Source organism: Acipenser ruthenus, chromosome 3, assembly GCF_902713425.1.
Source record: "Acipenser ruthenus chromosome 3, fAciRut3.2 maternal haplotype, whole genome shotgun sequence".
Classification (NCBI taxonomy): Eukaryota; Metazoa; Chordata; class Actinopteri; order Acipenseriformes; family Acipenseridae; genus Acipenser; species Acipenser ruthenus.
This window is the reverse complement of record NC_081191.1, coordinates 86,562,969-86,587,485: the sequence shown is the minus strand read 5'-3', so window position 1 is coordinate 86,587,485 and position 24,517 is coordinate 86,562,969. Positions and strand designations below refer to the sequence as shown.

Here is a 24,517-nt window from a genome sequence, read left to right as displayed (position 1 = left end):
CTGTGCATTTATTGAAATGCCTGGAAAGTGAATCTGTCTCCGATGGTATAAGAATATCTTCTCATTGGCACTTTGGAAGACGGGGTCACCCTCTACATAGTTAATGCCGTTCTCTATTCATATTAGCAAGGTACCCTGCACGAGACGACTTTTCTGGCAAACCAAGGCGCGCTGAAATCCGGCGTTCCAATTGGCTGAGAGTGGATTCAAATGTTCATTGCTGGCTGTCAGTGCTAGTCTTCATGCCTTGATGTGACACCCACCTGGGAACGTGGCTTTTACATAGTCAAAACAATCATTGTGCCGTTTCATCACTATGTACAAGAAGTCTTATTGCTGGTATGTTTGGCAGGTTTTAGTCCTTGCATTGTAACGGCCTGGTTGGCTTCACTATTTCAATGGTAAGTTGTGTGCCAATGTTGGATACAAGGGGTCAGTATAGCACAGTGCTCCCTCACCGTTTCACCATTAGCCATGTTGACCAGTCCTATATTTTCCTGTACAACAGCCCTTCACTGATTCACTGTGTATTGATGTGCAAGTCACATGGTGAAATCGCAGGAGCACTGTATAGGAGGGGGGGGTTTGCGGTAACGACAGTCCATTATTTGAACACACCTTGCGTCGGTCTGCAATATAATCAGCAGTATACTTTAAGGGGTAATGGCGTTGCTGTGGTGTCACAACTTAATAATGGACACCTGATTATTACCTCTGAACTAAGCTGCTTCTGCTCCACTTAATAAACAGTAAGGGGGTGTGGCTGCTCCATTCAGACTGTATTGTGGCTTTCTATGGAGCAGTGTATGGTGGCTATGTATCAGGGCTGGGTATGGCTATGATGTGTGCAGGGCTATGGTTGAACTCACCAAGTCAAAGAGACGAGGCCGTGCCTGGTTTAGTGTTCAGTGTATGATGGTTGTATATGGAGCTGTGTATGGCTATGATGTGTACAGGGCTATGGTTGAACTCACGGGTCAAAGAGGTGAGGCCGTGCCTGGTTGCTGATGTGCAGCAGGTCTCTGAACCCCCGAGTGATCAGCAGGGCCATCTTCTCCCCCTTCCTTTCCAGTAAAGCATTGGTCGCCACTGTGGTGCCCATCCGGATCCAGCCAGTCAGAGGTGTCCAGAGGCTGGTTGCGTGGCATGGACTGCTCACACTCCTGGGCAGGCAGGCAGAGAAAGAGACAGAGTGACAAGCAGAGAGACAGGCTGAGAGACAAGCAGACAGAGAGACAGGTAGAAAGATAAGCAGACAAAGACAGACAGAGAGACAGGCAGAGAGGCAGAGAGAAAAGCAGGCAGAGAAAGGCAGGATGAGGCAGACAAGTAGTTCCACTGTTACAGGGGGATTCACGCTTTTTTTTTTATTCTTTCAAATTAACTTGAATTCCTATTTTACCTGTTTTTCTGTTTTTAGAATCAATGAGAGTCTGGATCACATCTTAGTCCAGCATAAACCCCTCTGTGTCCCTCTGCCTTCCTCCCTTTCCTTCCTCCTGCCCCTCCCACTCTGCTCTCCCCTCTCATTCTCCCCTCCATTTGTCTCTCCACTGCCCCTATTCTTCTAGCCATCCTTGTCTCTCTCTGAATGGAGGAGCTCAGCGGTTAGGGTGCAGTGCTGCAGTGTGGAAGGCAGTGGGGTTGAGGAGCTCAGCGGTTAGGGTGCAGTGCTGCAGTGTGGAAGGCAGTGGGTTTGAGGAGCTCAGTGGTTAGAGTGCAGTGCTGCAGTGTGGAAGGCAGTGGGTTTGAGGAGCTCAGCGGTTAGGGTGCAGTGCTGCAGTGTGGAAGGCAGTGTGGTTGACCACTTTGGTTTAAGAAATAGATAAAAATAAATTCAAAGTAGATTCAAGGTATCTAGGCTACAGTTTGTCTGTATATAGCAAGTCATTTACTGTCAGATCCTTAAAACCAGACATTAAATCTATCATCCACCTGCTCAAAAACTCTGCAACACAAATTAACACAACCCAAAGGTATCTGTCTTAATTAAGTTAAGCTGGTGAAAGATTTCCATGCATTTGATCAAAATTTGCACTGACAGTTTTTACAATACTGTTATTGATCACTTTTTCCTGGGGTCCTCAGTCAAATAACTGGGACATTTATCTGTTGACGGTGTCTGTCTGTCACACTCTACATGGTGAACACCATAACCTTCTTCATATTGCACCAATCGTCACCAAATTTGTATCATACTTGAGGACTTCCCATCTACATAACAGAAACCTGATTTTCATTAAAGCTGGAGAATGGATCCGCGTGCAAAAAATAAATGAAACCCATTACCAACAAGAGTTTTTGAACAACAATCTTATACAAAATGTCTTATTTGGAGACACCTGCACGTAGTTCTGCAGTTTTCCCACATACATTTACCGTAGCATATTACCATTTTTTTTTATATGCCTGACCAATCGTGCTTTAAAACAGGGGCGTAGCTAGGAATGGAACTTCGGGTGGACGGGCAAGTACCAAAGGTCTGACGTCACAGGAAATAGTTTACATTACAAACATGATTTAAATCAATTAAAACTCTGAATACATCAAATATCTCTGTGGGGTTTGAGCAGCGCAAAGTAGCCAAGAAGCCAAGAGTGAAGCAAGGCGAACATGTTTTGCAGTTTATAACAGTGGTTGGACATATACATTACAAATACAAAACACATAAGCATACATACAACCTACAGAAACAAACACACTGTGCACAATAACTGCAAAAACCGTTTCATTTGACAAAGTGCAAACAGAAACTAAAAAACTGTATTGTAATCTCTTAGCTATACTGTAATAACTTGTTACCTCTGTAAGTCACCCTGCATAAGGGCGTCTCTCAAGCAAAAATTAAAAGTCAGGCTAAGCTCCTGCTGCCTTCAAACCAAAACTAAAATCTTAGCTGTGCTGAGAATACCTCGTTTCCAGCTAAATTTGGCTGCTTTCGTTTTCACTGCATTTTCTCAGGTACAGCTAAAGAAAGATATTGCTCTGGCTGAAAAAACGTAACAAGCAGACAAAAAAAGTTTTTAAAACAACCTCGAGTGACACATTGAGCAACATGTTCAAGTTTTGTAAACGTTTTAAAATTATGTTGACACGCTAATGAAAAGGAACGTGCAATTCCCATATTTTGCTGCCTTTAAAATAAATGCTGCCGACGCGCTGTAATTTCGATACTATAGTATCAAAAACGTAAGATCTCATATCTCAGCCATCCAATCACCAATCTTTTATTTTCATAACCATGACAACGCTGCTGAGGTGGGTGGGACGGATATATTTTTTTAACCACAAGGATGAGCTAGACTCGCCGCAGCGGATTACAGTCTGATATGGTTTGAAATGTTTTTAATTGTCGCTCCATAACTGGGCGGGCCCATGAGCAAAATGGGTGGGCCCATTCCCTCAGGCCCAAGCGTGGCGCCGCCCCTGCTTTAAAATGCTCACCTCTGCTTTATCCTGCTTTCACTGTGCTTTATTACACTTTGCTATGCTTTTACTATGGGAGACTTTTATTAAGGACAAGTGTACAAAACCGGACAATTGTGTCCCATAACTTTACTCCAGACAGCTACAACTGTGAAATATACAAATCCACAGCAAACGGTTTTTGCAAACCGACTCGCCTCCTCCTAGTCATTATTATTATTATTATTATTATTATTATTATTATTATTATTATTATTATTAATTTCTTAGCAGACTCCCTTATCCAGGGCGACTTACAGGTGTAAACAGTAAAGATATGGTGCTTGTGTGGAACTGCTCTCGAGTCACAGACTTTTTAGACCCTCCAAAACATGCAGATCAAATTTCCAGAGTACGCTTACGGTTTATCGCGTTATTTTGTAATGACCAATGTGAAATAAATGTGCTGCAGCCGTACGCTTACCTGTATGTGCCATACCTTTTTGGAGCCGCGATGACTGGATATCTGACACGGTTCACTCCAAGTATTCACTGTGGTGGTTATAACTACATAAGAACATAAGAACGTTTACAAACGAGAGGAGGCCATTCAGACCATCTTGCTCGTTTGGTTGTTAGAAGCTTATTGATCCCAGAATCTCATCAAGCAGCTTCTTGAAGGATCCCAGGGTGTCAGCTTCAACAACATTACTGGGGAGTTGGTTCCAGACCCTCACAATTCTCTGTGTAAAAAAGTGCCTCCTATTTTCTGTTCTGAATGCCCCTTTATCTAATCTCCATTTGTCACCCCTGGTCCTTGTTTCTTTTTTCAGGTCAAAGAAGTCCCCTGGGTCGACATTGTCTATACTTTTTAGGATTTTGAATGTTTGAATCAGATCGCCGGGTAGTCTTCTTTGTTCAAGATTGAATAGATTCAATTCTTTTAGCCTGTCTGCATACGACATGTCTTTTAAACCCAGGATAATTCTGGTTGCTCTTCTTTGCACTCTTTCTAGAGCAGCAATATCCTTTTTGTAACGAGGTGACCAGAACTGAACACAGTATTCTAGGTGAGGTCTTACTAATGCATTGTAGAGTTTTAACATTACTTCCCTTGATTTAAATTCAACACTTCTCACAATATATCTGAGCATCTTGTTAGCCTTTTTTATAGCTTCCCCACATTGTCTAGATGAAGCCATTTCTGAGTCAACATAAACTCCTAGGTCTTTTTCATAGTTCCCTTCTTCAATTTCAGTATCTCCCATATGATATTTATAATGCACATTTTTATTGCCCGCATGCAATACTTTACACTTTTCTCTATTAAATTTCATTTGCCATGTGTCTGCCCAATTCTGAATGCTGTCTAGATCATTTTGAATGACCATTGCTGCTTCAACAGTGTTTGCCACTCCACCTATTTTTGTGTCGTCTGCAAATTTAACACATTTGCTTACTATACCAGAATCTAAATCATTAATGTAGATTAGGAATATCAGAGGACCTAATACTGATCCATGTGGTACACTACTGGTTACCTCACTCCATTTTGAGGTTGCTCCTCTAATCAGTACTTTCTGTTTTCTACCTGTTAACCACTCCCTAATCCATGTGCATGCATTTCCTTGAATCCCTACTGCGTTCAGTTTGAGAATTAATCTTTTGTGCGGGACTTTGTCAAAAGCTTTCTGGAAATCTAAATAAACCATGTCGTATGCTTTGCAGTTATCCATTTTCAATGTTGCATCCTCAAAAAAGTCAAGTAGGTTAGTTAGACATGATCTCCCTTTCCTAAAACCATGCTGGCTGTCTCCCAGGATATTGTTACCATATAGGTAATTTTCCATTTTGGATCTTATTATAGTTTCCATAAGTTTACATATAATAGAAGTCAGGCTTATTGGTCTGTAGTTACCTGTTTCGGTTTTGTCTCCCTTTTTGTGGTATCTTGTAACAATTGTAAGTCGCCCTGGATAAGGGCGTCTGCTAAGAAATAAATAATAATAATAATAATAATAATAATAATAATAATAATTATTGAGACAACTTCTTGGCGTCGGTTTATAGCGGTCTCACTCTTCAAAAAGTGTTAACGACAATTATTGACACTCCTTATGGAAGCTTAACATTAGCTTGACATTATGTTATTATTGCACCGTGGCACAAGAAATTTGTGTCGAGTGGTGCCTGTATGAATTATCATGTTTTAACCATAAAACCTATATTATTCAGACTAACTGGGGCATGGGGGTGTTCGATAATCAAATTATAGCTGTGAAATTGTTTACATGATTTTCTGAACCAAGAAACCTGCTAAAAATATATACTTCATAGACATGTTGATTATTGGTTTATCAGTTTGCTGCTGGAAGTGTTATTCAACAATTGAACGCTCTTTTTAAAGGACAGGTCTATACCGCATTGTGATTCCATGTCACATCATTGTGTTATGTATGAAACTGGATTTGCTTAGTCTAAACTCACGTAGAAACTTTCACTGGTACCATTCCATCTGTTAGGAAGTCCATTGGAAAGTGTTCCTTTGATTGTTTGCTCAATCAAGCTGGAATCCGCTTTGTGCAGAAATCAGGGCAAGTGTTGCTCTCCCTGTTTAAGGATCTGCTATTGCAACACTTGTACAGTATTGTTTTTAACTTTATTCAGCTCATGTTGATATGTGGTTTGTGCAAATACCACAGCAACAGAAGCAATCGTGGCCAAATAGTTAACTGTATTCCCACATGTAGTGTTTTTTATGGTAGTCCCTGTAAATGTACATTCAATCAAACTAATACTATAATATGATTCTTTGGTGTAGAATAACTGTATTATTTTTACAGTTTAGCATCCTCTTGCACACAGAACTTTCACCTAGTTTGCATTCCAGTTTGTTTACATTCCCATTTAGCTGGGTGGGGAACACCATATTCTATACCCCTAAAAAAACATCTTGATTACAATTTTTTCTTCCAGATAATATTTTGTTATACTGGAGACTTTTTACTGGCAGTGCTGCTACAGCTATCATAATTTCAATATTGGATCATTGTTAACCGTGCGGTCCAGATCACCACTCTCTGCTACTGTGCTTATATATTTTTAGTGGGGTATTGTAGTGTAGAGCAGTAGTGCCTGCTGTGCTAGCTAACACAATCTGTAATCTGAGCAGTAGTGTTTGCAATCTGGTACTCTGTGATCCCAATCTCTGCTCCGGTACTGTTCAACAAATCTGTGTTTTTTTAATGTCATTTTATTTTATTTTTTGGAATAAGAAATTATTGAACTAGCAAACGTTTGTTTCATTATGTCATAAGAACATAAGAAATTCTAGAACGAAGAAAGGGCATTCGGCCCACCTATTCTCGCTCACTTTGTTGCCAGCGCGGTCCGTTAGCAATCAGGAAAGGAAAAACACAATAACCCTCACCAGGTTAGTAGGGAATCCATGGCTAGATGGACCACCCTTCCTTCAGACGGCTCGCTAAAGGTCTTATTGTGGAGAGGGTTATACAGTATTGTTCATGATAGCATCCAGTCTTTTCTTGAAGGATCCGATAGTCTCTACTTCAATAACTCTGTCCGACAGCCTGTTCCAGTGGTTCACCACCCTTTCTGTGAAAAAGCTCCTTCTCCCCTCGGTTCTGAATATGCCCTTCAGCTTCCACCAGTGGCCACTGGTTCAGTTCTCTGTGACCTGTGAAAAATAATTCTCGGCAGTTACTTTGTTAAACCCCTTGACAATTTGAAATACCTCTATTAGGTCGCCTCTGACACTTCTTTATAGGCGATATAGTCAAGGTTTGTGCTGGCTTTGTCCAAAACAGTGTAGAATTGTTTCTTTTATTTTTAATGGAGTATTAGATTTTAATTGCTTTTAGGAAAGAGGGGAGAACATGCTTCTTAGGGTATGGAATGGGTTACCTAGCTATGTTGTTGATGTTGAATAATTAGGATCCTTTAAGAGATCAATTAGCTACTAGGAACTGGACAAGCACTGATGGGCTGAATGGCCTCCTCTTGTATATTTTCTCATGTTCTTCTGTTCCCTCCCGCTCTCCTCAGGTCCGAGGCGCGCGCAGTAAGTGTCTCCATGATCGTGCAGTGCTGAACTGCCAGTACAGCATGGCCACCTTCAGCACAGCCGAGAGGAAGCGACGCCCGCACGGAGACCGCAAGTCCAGCGAGATGACCCTCCACCTCAAACAGACCTTCGAGGCGGCCATCCTGACACAGCTCTACCCACGATCACAGATCGACATCTACGTGCAGGTGAGCCAGCCAGACACTGCTTTCAATACAATACAATACTACAGCATGAGCCAGCGAGACACTGCTTTCAATACAATACAATACTACAGCATGAGCCAGCCAGGCACAGCTTTCAATACAATACTACAGCATTGCAATAAGTGTCTCTCTCTGTCACAGCTGATGTGAGGCAGTTGATATGCGAATTAACAAGAGAATCATACCAAACGTAGCATCGCCTGTTTTATACAGAATATTCTTCATTAGTGAAATTTGACTCCTATTGCAGGTACTTTTTTTTTTTTTTTTTAAATACATACGTATATATTTGCATATCTGTGAAAAGTGTTTTTGGTATATTAATGCTCACAGTATGTACATTACCAGGACCTGAAAACGTATCATTTCATCTCAATCTGACAAATACTGTGTCGTTAAAATAAATAATAGTCATGTATAATAATGTACACGTGTGTGTTAATATGCACTTTTTAACATGGTGTAAATTACATTAAAACACTGAATGCTCATACCCAGGGGCGTCACTTCACAACAGGCGGGGGGTGGGGGGGGTTGCATTTAGGGGCCCCCCTCTCCATAATAAAAAAACTCTGCAACAAGCTTAAAAAAAAATAATAAATAAAAAAAAACCCTGGCTTAAACCTAGTGAAGCAGCAGATATCATCTAGGCTCCATTTTTGCCGATATCAACCAGAATCAAAATCAAGTTGTTGTTTTTTTGTTCTCAGTTGCCGTTAGAAGCAGATCACTAATATGAGGATTGGTCATGAAACACTGACTACAATTGTTTTCCCTCGAAATCCATTGTGTCGTTTGTAATCAGAGTAGCAGCTTCGTCTATGCAAACCGAGTATTAACAGTTCAACACAGTATTAAATACAATTTACCAAACGTACATCTGTTTTATGAATGAGAAAGAAAAAATGTAAATGAACGTTCAAGCAGAGTAATGTGTCCAAATAAAATCGTGTTCATTTAAACAGATAAATGCTACGCTTCATTTCCATAAACGCTGTATGTATGCAATTGTTATACCCCTAAAAAAGGAATGATTGAAATAATCAAAACACTGCATTGTGTGCTTGCTGCAGGAGTGGTTTATATCAACAATAAAACAATAAACAAGTTTACAGTAATCTCTGCTTGGATTTGTGATGATCGCTGCTTTTGTTGGACTCTGTGGAAAACTGCAATCCACACAAACCCAAGAAGCTGTTTCTTCACTTGTTTTATTCAGAATGGTGAATTAGCCCAGTCAGCACCAAGGACACACTAGTAATCGGTCTGTGCAGCACTAGTGTATATCAGAACTCCTGTTTTCAAACAATGAAAAATATATATTAGTATTATTTCATTTGATTGCCCTGACTCACAAATAAATTTGGTTACCATTTTTTTCCTATTAACATTAACAACAGTTTCCTCCCTCCCAGTTTTTCTCTGAACTCCAGAGCTGGCATCTCCTGTATTTTGAAATGTAAATTTTATTATTGTGTTCTTTTTTATGTTCTTGGCAGTTAAGCAAAATAGTTTCAAGTCACATGGCCACTTTACGTGATACAAGCTGTCCAATGGAGGCACGTCTTGGAGTTCTGCAAGTCTGAAATCCTGGTTAGGTCACAGAGAGAGACCAGAAACTTTTTTTTTTTTTTTTTTTTAAACCATAATTTCAAACGGTCATAAATTCTGATGAAACATTAGTGGGAATTTTTATCTGATTTAATTATTATTTTTGCAAAGGTAATAAATAAAGTAGCCTATTTAACAAATCTCATTGCCCTAAAACCTGCCTACTACTAGGAATTGGAAGACCAATAATGTTTTTCTTACTTCAATACTTTTTTTGCAAGGTACAAAAATATTAAATACAGGGATGGAAATACAATTCCTATTGTATAGCAGTTTGATCAGTTCCTAGTTTTACTATGAGTTTAATAAGACACACCTAAGTTTCTTACCTTTATGCTATCAAGCTGGGATGGATGACATTTCTGTGCACCGGGAGTCTTATTTCCATCCCTGTAATAATATCAATGATAATAATAAAAGAATGTCACTCCTTTGTGTGTCTCTGCAGATCCTGCAGGCGGACGGTGGGAACTACAGCTCGTGTGTTAACGCTGCCACGCTGGCCGTGGTGGATGCTGGCATCCCCCTGCGGGACTATGTGTGCGCCTGCTCTGCCGGCTTCCTGGAGGACACGCCCCTCGTGGATCTGAGCCACGTGGAGGAGTCCTCCGGGGGCACCCAGCTCTCCCTCGCCCTCCTGCCCAAGGCAGAGCACCTGGCCCTGGTGGAGATGGACGCCCGGCTGCACCAGGACCACCTGGAGGGCTTGATGGACGCAGCAACACGAGCCTGCAAGGACCTGCACGCAGTGCTGGACAGAGTGGTGAGGGAGCACCTGCAGGAGGTCTCCACGCAGCTCGGGGAGTGAGGAGGGAGAGGAAAAGAGAGGAAGGACTGGACAGAGTGGTGAGGGAGCACCTGCAGGAGGTCTCCACGCAGCTTGGGGAGTGAGGAGGGAGAGGAAAAGAGAGGAAGGACTGGACAGAGTGGTGAGGGAGCATTGGCAAGTTTCCACGGGAGGGGAGAAGGAGAGGAGAGGGTGAGCAGGGAGTCTGATCTGCTGACTGTCTTTCTGTACCATAACCAAATAATCCACTGCACAACACAGTCAGGGAAATAGCTTATGGAAAAGCATGATGAAGGCAGTGTGAGACTGGTGCTGTGACACTGGACTGGTTGTTTTTGTACATTTGGACTTTAATAAAGTATAAAATGTCTGAACTGTGTATTGAATCTTTTAATGCTCCAATTATGTCTTGCTTCACTCTTTGAATACCAAATCTTGATAGAGAGAGCCTTTCAAGGATGTGATGAAAAACAGAACCAAGACAGTGGGTGAGAGAATAATTTAATTTTGTAAACCATATTCATTCTACCTCTTAAGGGGTATTTAAACTTGAATATACAACTGGGTTGGATTTTTACAATGGATCACCTTGACTAGGATTTGCTTAACAAGGTGTGGGTTAGACGTTATCTTACATAGTCTGGGCTTGACGTCTGTGACGTCTGGTGTGACGTCTGTGAGCTTGTGTATTGATGTAAAGAAGTTTTAGTAGAAAACACTGGAAAAGTACAAGAAAGGTTCTGGACACAAAGGAGGAAAGTTATCATATAGGTAACAAACTTAGGAACTGATCAAACTGCTATACAATAGGAATTGTATTTCCATACCTGTATTATTAATATTTTTGTACCTTGCAAAAACAGTATTGAAGTAAGAAAAGCATTCGGCCCATTATTGCTCTTCCAATTCCTAGTAGTAGGCAGGTTTTAGGGCAATGAGATTTGTTAAATGTTAAATGTAATTTGTATAAGGAATCTTTGAGAGAGACTTTTAATGAATAAATCTTATCAGAAGATTTGGTGGCAACCCTCACATTGTAAGGAGACTGTCAGTATTGGAAACGTCTCTGCTCACTTCAGTTGTTAAGCTAATCGCTTTGGGTTTCTCAGATGAGAAACTGAAGACCAACGATTGAGGTACAAGAGGTAAACCGTGACTGTGGATTTTACTTCAAAGATTACTATTTGTTTGTTGGAAACCACCTGCCTCTAAAAGAAGAAGAAGAGGTTCTGCAGTTGTGGACTTTCTGTAGAAATAATTGAATTGTTCCTATAGCAGTTGGTGTGCATTTGCATTCAACAGAAAACCCTGAAATACAGCCACCTGTACAAAGTGGTTGTCTGCTCTTACCGGCTAGCAAACCTCAAGTCACTTGTGGGTACTTTGAATAAGCAGCCGTGCTTGTTTAGATACTTTGATGACCGGTTCATCTGAGTTTAAGGTCAAAACCTTATTGGCTAAAAGTGACATTCACAAGACTTTTAAAAGTGGCTGTATTATATATATATATATATATATATATATATATATATATATATATATATATATATATATATATATATATATATATATAATGTTCCATGTAGTTTTTGGTTGCTATAACAACATTATAGAACACCTTTCATGAATATCTTTTTTTTTTATCCATATAAAAAAATCTTACTATCGTAGTTGACCCTGCTTGTGTTCAATGCTGAGATTAATATAAACATTGCAATACCTACCTCAAAGGAGAAGTTTATTTTTCTAAGAAAACGGCGTGTAACTGTAACGCAAGTATAAGGTACTGTATGCATAATATAGACACCATTATATGGTACATTTTAAGCAAGTACGACAGAAACTCCCTTCCTATAAAGTGGAGTAGGGGGTAAAGTTTATGAAATAATTAAATCAATGTATTCGGAAAACAAGTGCAGAATAAAAATTGACAACAAAAGAACAGAGTTCTTCTCACGGGTGTGGAGTGAGACAGGGCTGCAGCCAACGCCTTTCAATATTTACATCAATGAGTTAGCGGTGATATTGGAACAGTATACAGTTCCAGAGGAAAACACCTAATCATGTATGCAGGGCTGAATTAGGTCGTTACCCACTGCTCATCCACATCCAAAAAAGAGCACTAAAATTCTGGATGCATCTCTGCACAAGCCCCCCAGACTCACTACAATAAGGCCCTGCAAACCCAAGAGCTCAGCCCAGAAAAGAGTCCCCTCAGTCAGCTGGCCCTGAAGCTCACTGCACTAACCTCCACTAACACTAACCAGCTTCAGATGAGCACTGCTAGCTAGCCAATCAGCTGCATCTTATCTGGAACATTGGGACAATGAAACTAAATCACTAAAATAAACTTGATTTGTATTGGGCCCTAAACAGAAACTACACCCTCGCAGAGTATCTCTTCACTGTCAGAGATACAAGGCAAAGACAGATCCTGACCAAGTACAGGCTCAGTGACCACAGCCTGGCCATAGAAAAAGGTAAACACAAAAAAACCTGGCTGCCCAGAGAAGATTGGCTGTGTGGTCACTGTGAGACAGGAGAGGTAGAGACAGAGATGCAGTTTCTCCTAAATTCCAATAAATACTCCCAAACAAGGAAACATTATTTTGAAAAATTTACAAAAAATTTACAATATCCCTCCCCCATTTCCCAAAAATGACCAACCCAGAAAAACTATCTGTCCTCCTGGGGGAGGGACACACTGCCCCGCTGGCTGCCCAGTATGTGGCCACCTGTCACAGCCTGAGGGACACTGGGTGAGCCCTCTGCACTGAGGCACCAGTGGGATTCACATTCTGTTAAATCTCACTGCACTGTTATTAATACTGATATTATTATTTACTTTTGCTGTAAATATTATTTCCTTTACCATTTAAATTACCATGAACATATTATTGCTTTATTTATTTATATAATCTGTATTTTTCCAAACGTTTATTCTCTTATTGTGCAAAACTGATAATATATATTTTTTAATGTATTTATTTTTTATTTGTTTGTATGATATGTTGTTACACATGTAGGGTTGCCACCCCGCCAGTATTTTACCGGACTGTCCGGTATTTGTATGTACATTGACCCCCTGTCCGTTTTTTTTTTGGAAGATGTCCGGTAATTCTAAGCATTCTGATCTATTGGATATGTTCTTAAAAAATGTGTTACAATAAACAATTTAATATAACATGTTGTGCTTGTATGAGTGAAATTCAAATATTATAACACAGCGTTGTGCAAATGCACTAGAAAGAATTGAGGTAGCAACGTAAGCCACCAAAACGCTGTACCGTTATGTTTTTCTTGTGTGATCACCGCTGTGTGTTATCTGGTACGAGCATTCGCGCTGCTGTTAAGTTTGACAGCCCTTTGAATGAAGAAGCGCGAAACTATTAAGTATCATACTGTAACGTTAGTCACAATGGCAGAGACAAATGAAGAAGTAGACAATAGGAAGGGATGGGGCGTCCGGTATTTTTGTATCTCAAAGGTGGCAACCCTATACACATATTATGTACTGTAATTGCTTTGGCAATACTGCAGATGTTAATCATGCCAATAAAGGCACCCTTTGAATTTGGAAGTGGGGATTGATGTCGTCATAGAAACACACCCATCTTCCTGTGCCGGAAATGTGTTCCATGACGTGTATCTCGTCTGGAAACAAGGACCACGGCAACAGGGTTGTAGAAACGTTTAGGCCGTGCTTGTATAATCTGTCAAATTCAGCGGCTAAGATTTAAAACTAGTCTGGGGTTGACTGGAGTTAAATATCTCGGTTTTTTAATCACAAGAAGACAGACTGTTGCTGCTAGCTTCTCCCTTCTTTTTACTATTGATACAAACAAAAGAAACACAGGCTGGTACAGCAGATCAATACATTAACACACACGCAGAGGGAGGAAGGTAAGTGGTTTTATATAATTATTCATACTAAAAAAAATAACATTAATACACCTCTCTAAATTGCACTATTATTAGAAGTGTAAAGATGTTTACGTGCTTTTTAATAACTGCCTGCCATGCACTGATATGCTACCTTAGTAGTATTATTTAATAATACACGTAGCTTCATTTCACATCGCCGTTTCTTCTTAATATTAAACCAGAGGAGCACGTACTTAAATTAAAGTACACGGTATTGTAGTTTGATCTCAGAACTTTGTCAAGTTGGGTTATAAAGGGATTCTGTTTCAACAACATGACTAGGTATTCCATTTCTTACACTCACATGCGCCTTAAATATTGTACCGTGTATGTTTAGGGGCCTGTCCCCTTGTATTTAAACTAAGCCTGTGTTCTGTGATAAATAAGCATGTTTTATAGTTGGTATGAATACATACTATCCCTATTGTATAATGTATCTGTCATAAGTTGATCATATTATGCATCATACAAGTAGCCCACCACCTGTATCATGATATATATCAAACCCAGGACTGGGTGCAGAAGGGCTAGTGAATGTCAAGCCCTGGTGTTTGTGTCAGGTACCAGCAGCTCCTTTGAATTCTAACCCCTTGATGTGTTTCTGTTTTGTGTCTGCAGGGTTGCTGTGCGTCTCCTTGTCACCTTGTCTCCACGTGTCCTGTGCTCCCTCTGCATTGAGGTCCGGTCTCAGCGATGGGGCTGCTCTCTGACCCGAACCGCAGACGAGCTCTGACCAGCCTGGTGACCCGGCTCAACACACCTCTCTGGTCGGTACCATCCTTTACCCTGTCCATACCCTTTCACTCCCTCTTGCCCTCTCCATATCCCTCCTTCACTCCCTCACCCTCTCCATACCCCTCCTTCACTCCCTCTCACCCTCACCATACCCCTCCTTCACTCCCTCTCGCCCTCACCATACCCCTCCTTCACTCCCTCTCGCCCTCTCCATACCCCTCCTTCACTCCCTCTCGCCCTCTCCATACCCCTCCTTCACTCCCTCTCGCCCTCTCCATACTAGGGGTGCTAGATTCCGTTTAATAAACATTTAAAACTTTAAAAAATATATAGTTTAAACGTTAAAATAAAAACATTTTGAAAACACGCTGTCTAAGTGGGGTAGATGGGCCCCCTCGATGTGCGGTCTCGACAGCAGGAGAAAACCGGAAGTCGCCATCATGGGGGAAGTGCGTTAGCTGCAAGTGATCTGACCATCTTAAAATAAATAGCTTTCTATAAATTACTGCATATATGTCTATAAACAGGTATTTTACATCAGCTTTTCTACTCAATGCAATTGATACCTGTTAATCCATTCGTGTATCTCAATCACAACTTAGAAACACGTTAATAGTAAAACTGCTTTAAATTTTTTTTTTTTCTTCATGAAACCACTAAATGGGCTTTTAAATTTTAAGTCTTACTTTTTTGTTTAAATGCCAAAGTGACTCATCTTTATTAATTTAAATACAGTTACTCGTCTCAATGATTGTAGTAATGTGTCCAGCAAAATGCTTTATTTTTCATTATAGCTTTAATAAAGATTAGTTGCTTATTAACATGTGCCGATCTCGTTTGTATGTTCTGCTTGCAATGAAAAATGAAGACTTGGCCAGCTTAAAAGCCTAGTTTGATAGAAAACAATAACTAAATTAAACCAAATTGTTAAATTAAGCCTTATATATATATATATATATATATATATATATATATATATATATATATATATATATATATATATATATATATATATATATATATATAAATAAATGTATAAAAACAGTGACGCAATATGAAATAATAGCATACCCATCTTTCACTCTCTCGCACTCTCCCCATCCACAAAATTACCTTTTAAGAAGTACTTATCGTACTTAAGTGTTTTAAAAGAATATTTCTCTCATCCAGGCTGCTGACATTTTTACTGCCATACTGGTGAACCTTGGTGCTCCAGTATGGCAATAAAAGTATCAGTGCCCTGGATGAGTATGAGTTTCTGCACACCCCTACTCTCCATCCGTACCCCTCCATCACTCCCTCTCTCAGCCTGTCTTCCCTTCCTTACCCTTAAGGCTGTGTTTTCTCTCCTCTCTCTCACAGTCTCTCCTCTCTGCTCTGTCCTCTCTGCAGTGTTCTGTGTTACCTGGTTGGTGTCTCCTGGTTCATGGGGCTGGCATTTGAGCCCTTCATGCTGCGCACCTACATGTCTGAGAATGCCATGGGCTCCACCATGGTGGAGGAGAAGTTTGTGTTTGGAGAGCGAGCCATCTCCTACACCAGGGAGTTTGCCGGGCAGAAGAAGAAGACTGGGTGAGCGTAGAAATCACGAAGCCTCTCGCAACCATTACGATGAGTTTGTCTCGTGCACAGTACACTACCAGCTGAGTTTTAAAGACACAAATAATGGCATTAACAAAGTATTGTGCTCTTTTCTCTTCCCCTGTTTCCCCTTCTCTCGTCCCTGCCCCCTCTCTTCCTGTGCTCCCTCTCTCCCCCCTTTCTCTTCTCTCAGTGGTATGCCAGTGGACTGGCTGGTGAAGACTATGAAGTCTCGGGGGCTAGAGGTCTACACTCAGAGCTTCTCCCAGACCCTGCCCTTCCCTGACGAAGTCAAGGAGAGATACGTACGTGCTTCTGTCCCTCAACCCCATTCTTTCTGATTTCTTGCTCCTCTTTTCATGCTCTTCATTAATTAACCAAAGTCCAGTTTGCACAAACACACAAGGTTAGACTGCATATTAACACAGTCATCCATTCAATAAACACAATATGAAACTCTTTGTTGAAAGGAGGTGTTTAATATATTTCTGAGCAAGTAACAACAAATTGTTTGTTGTTCAAATAAAGACCACATGATCTGAATGTGTGTCTCTCTCCCCCCAATGTGTAGATGGTGCGAGGCACGAATGTGTATGGAATCCTGCGGGCTCCCAGGGGTCCCCGCACTGAGTCCATTGTGCTGAGCGCCCCCTGCAGCGAGGGCAACAACAACAACCAGGCCGTGGGGCTGCTGCTCGCCATCGCCTCATACTTCAGGAGTAAGAGCTGGGGCTGGGGGGCTGGGATCGCTGCTGGGGACATATACACTCAACCTTTACCACTGTAACACTTCGTAATGCTAATTTTAGAAATACTCATTTAATTCAGTTTTCATCTATAACTATTAACAGTGCTTGGAAGAACCAGGTTTTTCATATTCGAATATTCTTTCCTTTTGAATTAGCTGGAAAATGAAAGTATGATTTGTAGTATATAACACTAAAATAAAAATAAAAAACAGTAACCCATCAAAGAAAGGATAATTAAACATAATTAGAAAGTGGTTAAATCTTTTTCAGACCTCATTGAAGCTTTGGTTTCCTAAGGAAGATATTTATAAGTTCAATGACAAAAGTCTTTCTCTGTGTCTTCATTTCCATTAATAATAATTTGCTCTGCCACAAGACTTTGAATTGTTTTCATTAATTGGTACTTTATTAATATGTAGATCACAAATTATGTGCTTCACAATTAACACAGGTTCCTTTCTGTTTTAATTCAAACCTGCCGAATTAGAATGAGTTAAAGAGAATTTCTTGTAAGATTTTCTGAGGATCTGCACAGCCCACAGGAGTCCCTGTGCTGTGGTCTTGATGTTTTCTGTTTCTGTTTAAAGGTCAGATCTACTGGGCTAAAGACATCATCTTCCTGGTCAACGAGCACGACCTCATCGGAACGGAGGCGTGGCTAGAGGCCTATCATGATGTCAACATGACAGGTGGGCGGAGCTGAGGACATTGTGTCACAAACTCACACTCATGGACGGACAAACACATTCACTACCAGAAAAAAAAGAAAGAAATGTGTATAACATACAGCAAGTAAAAATATATGCTAGATTTGGTGTTTGACGTGCCTTGCACAAATTGTTCTGGACACAATGTGTCTGTCTCTGTGTGTGTGTGTGTGTGTGTGGTGGTGTGGTGCAATAGTCCTGCTTGTATTCTAACAGAAGTCCCCCGTCTCACCTCTCTCAGGTCTGAGATCGTCCCCTATGCAGGGTCGTGCTGGTGCTATCCAGGCTGCACTGTCTCTGGAGTTGAGCAGCGATGTCATCACCAGCATGGACGTGGCGCTTGAGGGGTTAAACGGGCAGCTCCCAAACCTGGACCTGGTCAACCTGTTCTATGCATTCTGCCAGAAGACAGGTGTGCTCTGCACCATCCAGGGCAAGGTAACCCTCTCCCTGCGCCCCCTCCCTAGGGCTAGATAACCCTCTCTATCCACTTTCCCACCATGTTTCTTACTCTGTCTCCTCAGCTCCAGCGTAATGACTGGGACACTCTACCTGGCTACACCCACTCCCTGAGCACCATGCTGTTGATGGTTCTGAAGCAGGGCTCTGGTCATCCTCAGGGTGACCACGGCTTGTTTCTGCGCTACCACATCGAGGCTGTCACGATGAGAGGGATCAACAGCTTCAGACAGTACAAGTTCGACATGACGACTGTCGGCAAGTCAGTACACTGCTGGGAAGCCAGCCCTGTAATACTTACCAGTCCTAGTGCAAGGACACTGAAGAAGCACTGTAGTGACCTTGGGCCTCGATTGCAAATCTCACCCAGTCTCTAACGTATGTTTTTAAGTGTCTACCTTCAATCAAGTAAGAGTGTATTTCATTCTCACACACTCTTTGTGTAAGTGGGGTCTATCATACAAAGAGTACAAGAGAATGAAAAAGACTCTCGGGTTGATCAGAGGTAGTTAAAGACTGGAGTGAATGCTTTGAAAATACGGCCCGTCATCTCTTGCACTATTGGGGGGTGAGGGGGATGTACACAGAGGATATTTCATGAATAACCATGACATACAGTATTGCGTCCACATCTATGACAAAAAATACTGTATGCTATGGATTTTCATTTTCATCTTGTTTATGTCATGAATGTTTACATGTACTATGTAAATGAGATGAGTAAGAACATACAGTAGCTCCCCGAACTCATTTGAAGGTACTGTACTGTAATTTATTCCTTTTTACAAGGAAGTACAGAGCTTGTCCCTTTTATTAAAATGTCCTCATCCAATTCAACATTTAATATAGAACTGTAAAAATGCTCATGAATTAATTGAAGATGACTTTTTATAATCTCAAGTCAATATCAGCAACACAAGGCTTGAAAGCTCCCACTAGCCCTGCTGCTGGATTCAGAATTCAGGTATATTACTGACCAGGTAGGTGACAGGAGTTTGAACAGTCAGACCCTTTGCCTCTAAATCTGCTCTGAATTAACTGATCGCACTTTTCATTGCAGCATGAATAAGTTACACCTGGGAGTTTGTAGGCTTGCTAATAGGAGGAGTTCATGCAGCTATATTGGGAAGAACAAAGTATTTAACATCAAACTTCTGGCTTCTGGTCATTTAAATAATGAATTGATGGTAGTTCTGAAACTCAGGTCTGGGTACAGCAGGGCTAGTGTGAGTGTCAAGTCATGCATTGATTTGATTAGTGAAACATTAGCAGTATGTAGTATAAACATATTGGTATTGTATTGAGTAGGGCAGTGCAGATACTTCCTGAGTAATTCCCTTAACATATTTAAGTTGTTAGATATTCATTGAAATGGAATAAAATCTTTTAACTTGCTTACACAACACAAAACAAAGTGACGAATCAGTGGCATTTGCTGGTTGCGCAGCATGCTTTGTGTTAGTTTCCGGTATCACCTTGTAAAAAGGTCACCTTCCATCAGTAAAAATGTCAGCACCCCAGGTGAACTGAAAATTTGATTCCTGGAGGCTTTTAAATCACTCAGTGTGATGATTTTGAATTGTATAAATTAGGGCAAATGAGAGAAAGGCAGCTTGTGAAATGAACACACTTTTTTTTTTTTTAACTTTATTTTGGTTTAATTGAATGTGTGAAAGGGAATTGCTGTGCTCTCCGGGTATCCTGACGGTATCCCCTCTCTCCTGGCTGCAGGCTGATCGAGGGGATGTTTCGGAAGCTCAATAACCTCCTGGAGCGTTTCCACCAGTCCTACTTCTTCTACCTGATGCCCTCGCTCACGCGCTTCGTCTCCATCGGATACTACATGCCTGCCTTCGGCTTCCTGGCACTCATACTGGTGCTGCGTGTATCCTTTCACAGCGTGACGCTGAAACAATGACAGACACAGGCACCATAACCAATTAAAAAGAGGGTTTTTTAAATTGAGTTCCTAATTGTTCCCCCTTATCTTTCTCGACGATTTTATAAAATGTCTAATTACGTCCCCTCGCTGCTGCAATTGCCCAGTTCAGGAGATCTGAAGGTTCTCTTTTACACCCAGGAGCTCGAGAGCCACATGGCCGTGCTTTTACCAGGGGAAGACACTTGGGGACCCCACAGTGAAAAACAATGACAAACGGATGCAATTAGACATTTTACAGTAAGACACGCTGTGGTACACAGCTTAGCCAAGTTCATTGAACATTTCAGTTTTCAACTTCCTATTCCATCAGCAGCTTGGTGTGCAGAGTGGTGGTAGGCAGGTCACAGTATCTGTAAAACACAAAATATTTATTTAATGATAATGGAATTGACCTTTAGCAAAGCTGTATACATACACAGTGCTGTTAGTTGGTAAGCTACCGTGTAAGATGCCCTGGGATGCTCTGAAACCTGGTGTTTTAATTGTCTGAGTGGTTTAATGAATTAGCGCTTCAGCCAATTGAATTAAATGGAAAGGCAAAGGTTAGACACGAACCGTAAACCATACAGCGACTAGCATTCAACTAAGTAGGGGTCTTATGCTTACGTTGGTATTAACAGCAGCTGGTAGGAGGAGATTCATTCCGGCGGCTTTGTGGTTTATGCTGTGCTGTGTTGCCGGGTGATCTGTGGCTGTGTTCCTTGACTGTGCTGCAGGCGCTGGACCTGTGGGTTCAGCTGAGCGACCCTGCCAGAGCACTGGAGGATGGGGTCAGCGAAGGAGAGCAGGTGAGGGATTGGAGCAGCCAAAATAATCTCGTACACTTTTCACACCATTTATCGGTCTCAAATGTGCAGTTTTGAAAGAAACATGTTCTAGCAATCATTTTAAAACATGATATCAGGTATTACAGTACCATTGGGCTGGAAATAAGACTCTTGCATCACAGTTTCATCCATTCCAGGATTAGCCACAGTGTGTAGATAACAAGCTCAGGTGTGTCTTATTAAACTCATAGTAAACCCAGTAATGGATCAAACTGCTATGGAATGGGAGTCTAACTTCCATCCCTGTACCAGGTACTACTGGGTGCAACAGGGCTAGTTTCTAACTCTGCGTTTTGTCTGTTTTCTCATATTTCTTTTTTTTATTTGTTTTACCTTTTATTCACCTGCCCTCTCCCCTGGCAGGACTCCAGCCCCAGCCTACTGTCTCTAGCCACCCCAGTGATAATCTGCCACTTGACTGGTCTGGCTCTGTACTTCCTGCCAGTGCTGAGTCAGGAGATGGCTATCCAGCACTTCCCTGTGTCCGAGACTGAGGCTGTAGTGCTGACTGCCATCGCTATCTACGTGGCTGGACTCGCACTGCCCCACAACACACACAGGTAAGTGACCAGTTCCTTACCTCTCATGGGATCCTTTTAAAAATGTGTAAAACCTTTGGAATTGTGTGATAATAACCCTGTATAATAACAGTGCTCTGCAACACACACCAGTTTGAGTGAGCATTCCCTGCATTCATTTAATACAGCATCTTAAAGAACAATGTCATGTATGTCTCCCTGTCTTAGTTATATTTGAACAGTGTGGCCTATGAAAATGTACAAGATTTAATCTCTCTCTATACCCTCCTTTCCCTCCCTCCCTCCCCCTCGCAGGGTCCTGTCTGGTGCAGGTACAGAGAGAGGCTGGCGCTCTCTCAAGTTGTTCTCTCTTCTGTACCTGGCTGTGCTGCTTGGCTGCACCACACTCATTAACTTCTCTCTGGGCTTCATCCTGGCCGTCACCATGATTCCTGTCGCAGCCTTCATCCAGCCACACAGGTCCAGGTAATCCCCTAGACACTGCAGCGCATTGAGGATGCAGGCATGGGTTAAAAATTCACACTAGCTCTGCTGAACTCAGTCCTGCGTTTCAGAACTCCCCTCAAGGAAGACTGTTATTGAAATTATCAGGAGCCAGGAGTTGGAGCATTGTTAGAAACTCACACTAGCTCTGCTGCAACCAGGCCTGTGTTTCAGAACTCCTCTCAATGATGTCTGTTATTATCCATAGCTTATAAACACTCAGTAATTGTAGCGTTTACAGTACAATGTGTGCAGTGTACTGTAGTCACACTTGCATGTTGCTCTTCAGAGGTCTGTAATAAGCTTGCGCTGTGCTGTGTTCTCTCTCTCTCCCCTGGCAGTAAGGTCCTGCACGGCGTGGCTCTGATCCTGGTCAGCCCTGCCACGACTCTGCTGCTGTCCATATACCTGTACCACGAGCTCATAGAGTACCCTGTCTCCCTGCTGGAGTGCTGGCAGCACTTCCTCACCGCAGTGTCCCAGGGCATCCTTGACCACCACCTGTACGGCTCCCTCCTCTACCCCCTCCTCGCCCTCTTCATCTACCCCTGCTGGCTCCAGTTCTGGAACATTGTCTTCTGGAAGTAGGCAGCTCCACTGACCAGGGAGGCAGTGTGGTCTAGTGGTTAGAACTTAGACCTGCAAACATGCCCCTTGCCCAGAGTGTATCTGGTTTGACTGGTCTTCACCTGTTGGCATCCAAGGAGACCTCATAGCTGCTCAAACTGGGGTGTGCCCGAACCCGGAGCCTGCAGTGGAGCACACGCTCCCAGCTAATCCAGCCACTGTTTAATCCACATTTGGCTTCCTGGAACCTTTTTGGACAGTGAAGGTTTTTCCATCGTGAAACATTCAAGTCTCTTTTAGAGAAGCAGGACTATGTTTACCAAAATGCATTGCGATGTGAAAGCCTGAACTGTCCTGTTGATCAGGGATCCATATGGTCTCTCAACACCAGAGGAAGCAGCTCTCTATTAGCTTTATTTGTATTATTTCTGAACAGTGGGCTTTGCAAAATGGTTTATAATTGCCATCTGATTTTTTTTTTTTTTGTTAACATAAATTTTTATAATTTAACAATCAATAAAATAATTAAACGCTAATCCAGTACTTGGGTTTTATTTAGATAATCTTGTTTTTAGTTTTAATATATGGCGCTCCCTCTATTTTGCTGTCTGATTCGCATGTCAGAAAACTGTGAAGTATTGAAAACCGTGAATTAGCTAAGGGCCCTTATACAGGAAAGTCTAGGACCTGTCCAATTTACTATCAGCAAGGACTAATGGTAAATTAACAAGATTAGTGAATTATGGAATGGGGAAATATCAAGGGAGCGCTGTAGTTGGTCATACACTAATAAAATAAGAAAATAATGTATAATCTGTCTCTCAATGGTTGTCCAAGCAGTTATGTCACTTTTGTAAGAACAGTCATTATTATTATTATTTGTTTATTTAGCAGACGCCTTTATCCAAGGCGACTTACAGAGACTAGGGTGTGTGAACTATGCATCAGATGCAGAGTCACTTACAATTACGTCTCACCCCAAAGACGGAGCACAAGGAGGTTAAGTGACTTGCTCAGGGTCACACAATGAGTCAGTGGGTGAGGTGGGATTTGAACCGGGGACCTCCTGGTTACAAGCCCTTTTCTTTAACCACTGGACCACACAGCCTCCTTCATCGATGTAGCCTCAACACTGTTTTAATGCTTATTTTGCCATGTCAATGGTGATATACACACTGCTTGCTTATTGTCGTATTGATCTGATATTAAAAGGATTTGACTGTAGAGTCGTGGAGCTATATATATAGAAAGTTTCCTTCTTGGTGAATAATTTATAGTATCAGCTCAGATTGATGTCTTCATGTAAATTGTCATCGGTTTAGCAAGAAAGTGTTCTGAAAAATCTTCCTTGCTTCCTGGACTGTTATAAAGGCTTATAGATGTAATTTTTCAAATCTATATTTAACTCAGTGATGGCAGCAAACCTGTGTCTACACTAAAACTACCTTGGGGAATGGTCTGCTTTTTAAAACAGCAGGCTATACAATGCTCCTTCCTTATTTCACAAATACAGTTGTTTCATGGTTTGGCTATTGTATTGTAGCGGCTGATGAGTTAATAATACTGACATCAGCCATTCAATTCAAGTTGAATGGCAAGTCGCTCGTCTTTGAATCGGATGGTTTGTGGTTCACGCCCAGCCCTTGCCTTTCCGTTCAATGCAATGGGCTGAGATGCCGATTCATTACATCACGTTGATAGCAAACTGTCACGTGCTATACTTTACTGCGTAAGGGTCCTTTACTAATTCAGTTAATATTTCACTATTTTTTTAATGTGTTGACAGATCGTGGAATATCGAGGTAGCAACCTACTGTGGAAAACTGCAGTAAACAAGCACACAAGAAATGTCTGTATACCACTGCCCAACAAAGCATCCCCCAAAAAATGATATAAGGGGTACTTCATATC

At 41.5% G+C, this 24,517-nt stretch overlaps 2 protein-coding genes across 2 annotated transcripts; both read left to right on the top strand.

Annotated features, from left to right (window-relative positions):
• Window positions 1–1,007: 1,007 nt before the first annotated feature.
• On the top strand, window positions 1,008–10,342 carry LOC117394555 (exosome complex component RRP41-like). The gene is made up of 3 exons (XM_059021004.1): window positions 1,008–1,115; window positions 7,471–7,677; window positions 9,755–10,342. The coding sequence occupies exons 1-3, from the start codon at window positions 1,008–1,010 to the stop codon at window positions 10,112–10,114; spliced, it is 675 nt and encodes a 224-aa protein (XP_058876987.1). The 3' UTR covers window positions 10,115–10,342.
• A 3,348-nt stretch (window positions 10,343–13,690) lies between these two features.
• On the top strand, window positions 13,691–23,142 carry LOC117435621 (glycosylphosphatidylinositol anchor attachment 1 protein-like). Its single transcript, XM_034058945.3, has 13 exons — window positions 13,691–13,996; window positions 14,636–14,784; window positions 16,145–16,324; window positions 16,527–16,638; window positions 16,905–17,052; window positions 17,670–17,771; window positions 18,031–18,227; window positions 18,314–18,510; window positions 19,980–20,133; window positions 20,907–20,978; window positions 21,381–21,577; window positions 21,851–22,021; window positions 22,381–23,142. The coding sequence occupies exons 2-13, from the start codon at window positions 14,711–14,713 to the stop codon at window positions 22,625–22,627; spliced, it is 1,851 nt and encodes a 616-aa protein (XP_033914836.1). The 5' UTR covers window positions 13,691–13,996; window positions 14,636–14,710; the 3' UTR covers window positions 22,628–23,142.
• Window positions 23,143–24,517: the final 1,375 nt, after the last annotated feature.

Bases quoted from the DNA above. Each gene is read 5' to 3' on its own strand.
- LOC117394555 (XM_059021004.1), top strand. From the start codon at position 1,008: ATGTGCAGCAGGTCTCTGAACCCCCGAGTGATCAGCAGGGCCATCTTC. The intron at 1,116-7,470 runs GTCAGAGGTGTC...CGCTCTCCTCAG, and splicing joins TGCCCATCCGGATCCAGCCA to GTCCGAGGCGCGCGCAGTAA. The intron at 7,678-9,754 runs GTGAGCCAGCCA...GTGTCTCTGCAG, and splicing joins AGATCGACATCTACGTGCAG to ATCCTGCAGGCGGACGGTGG.
- LOC117435621 (XM_034058945.3), top strand. From the start codon at position 14,711: ATGGGGCTGCTCTCTGACCCGAACCGCAGACGAGCTCTGACCAGCCTG. The intron at 17,053-17,669 runs GTAAGAGCTGGG...TTCTGTTTAAAG, and splicing joins CATCGCCTCATACTTCAGGA to GTCAGATCTACTGGGCTAAA. The intron at 18,511-19,979 runs GTCAGTACACTG...TCCTGGCTGCAG, and splicing joins GACATGACGACTGTCGGCAA to GCTGATCGAGGGGATGTTTC.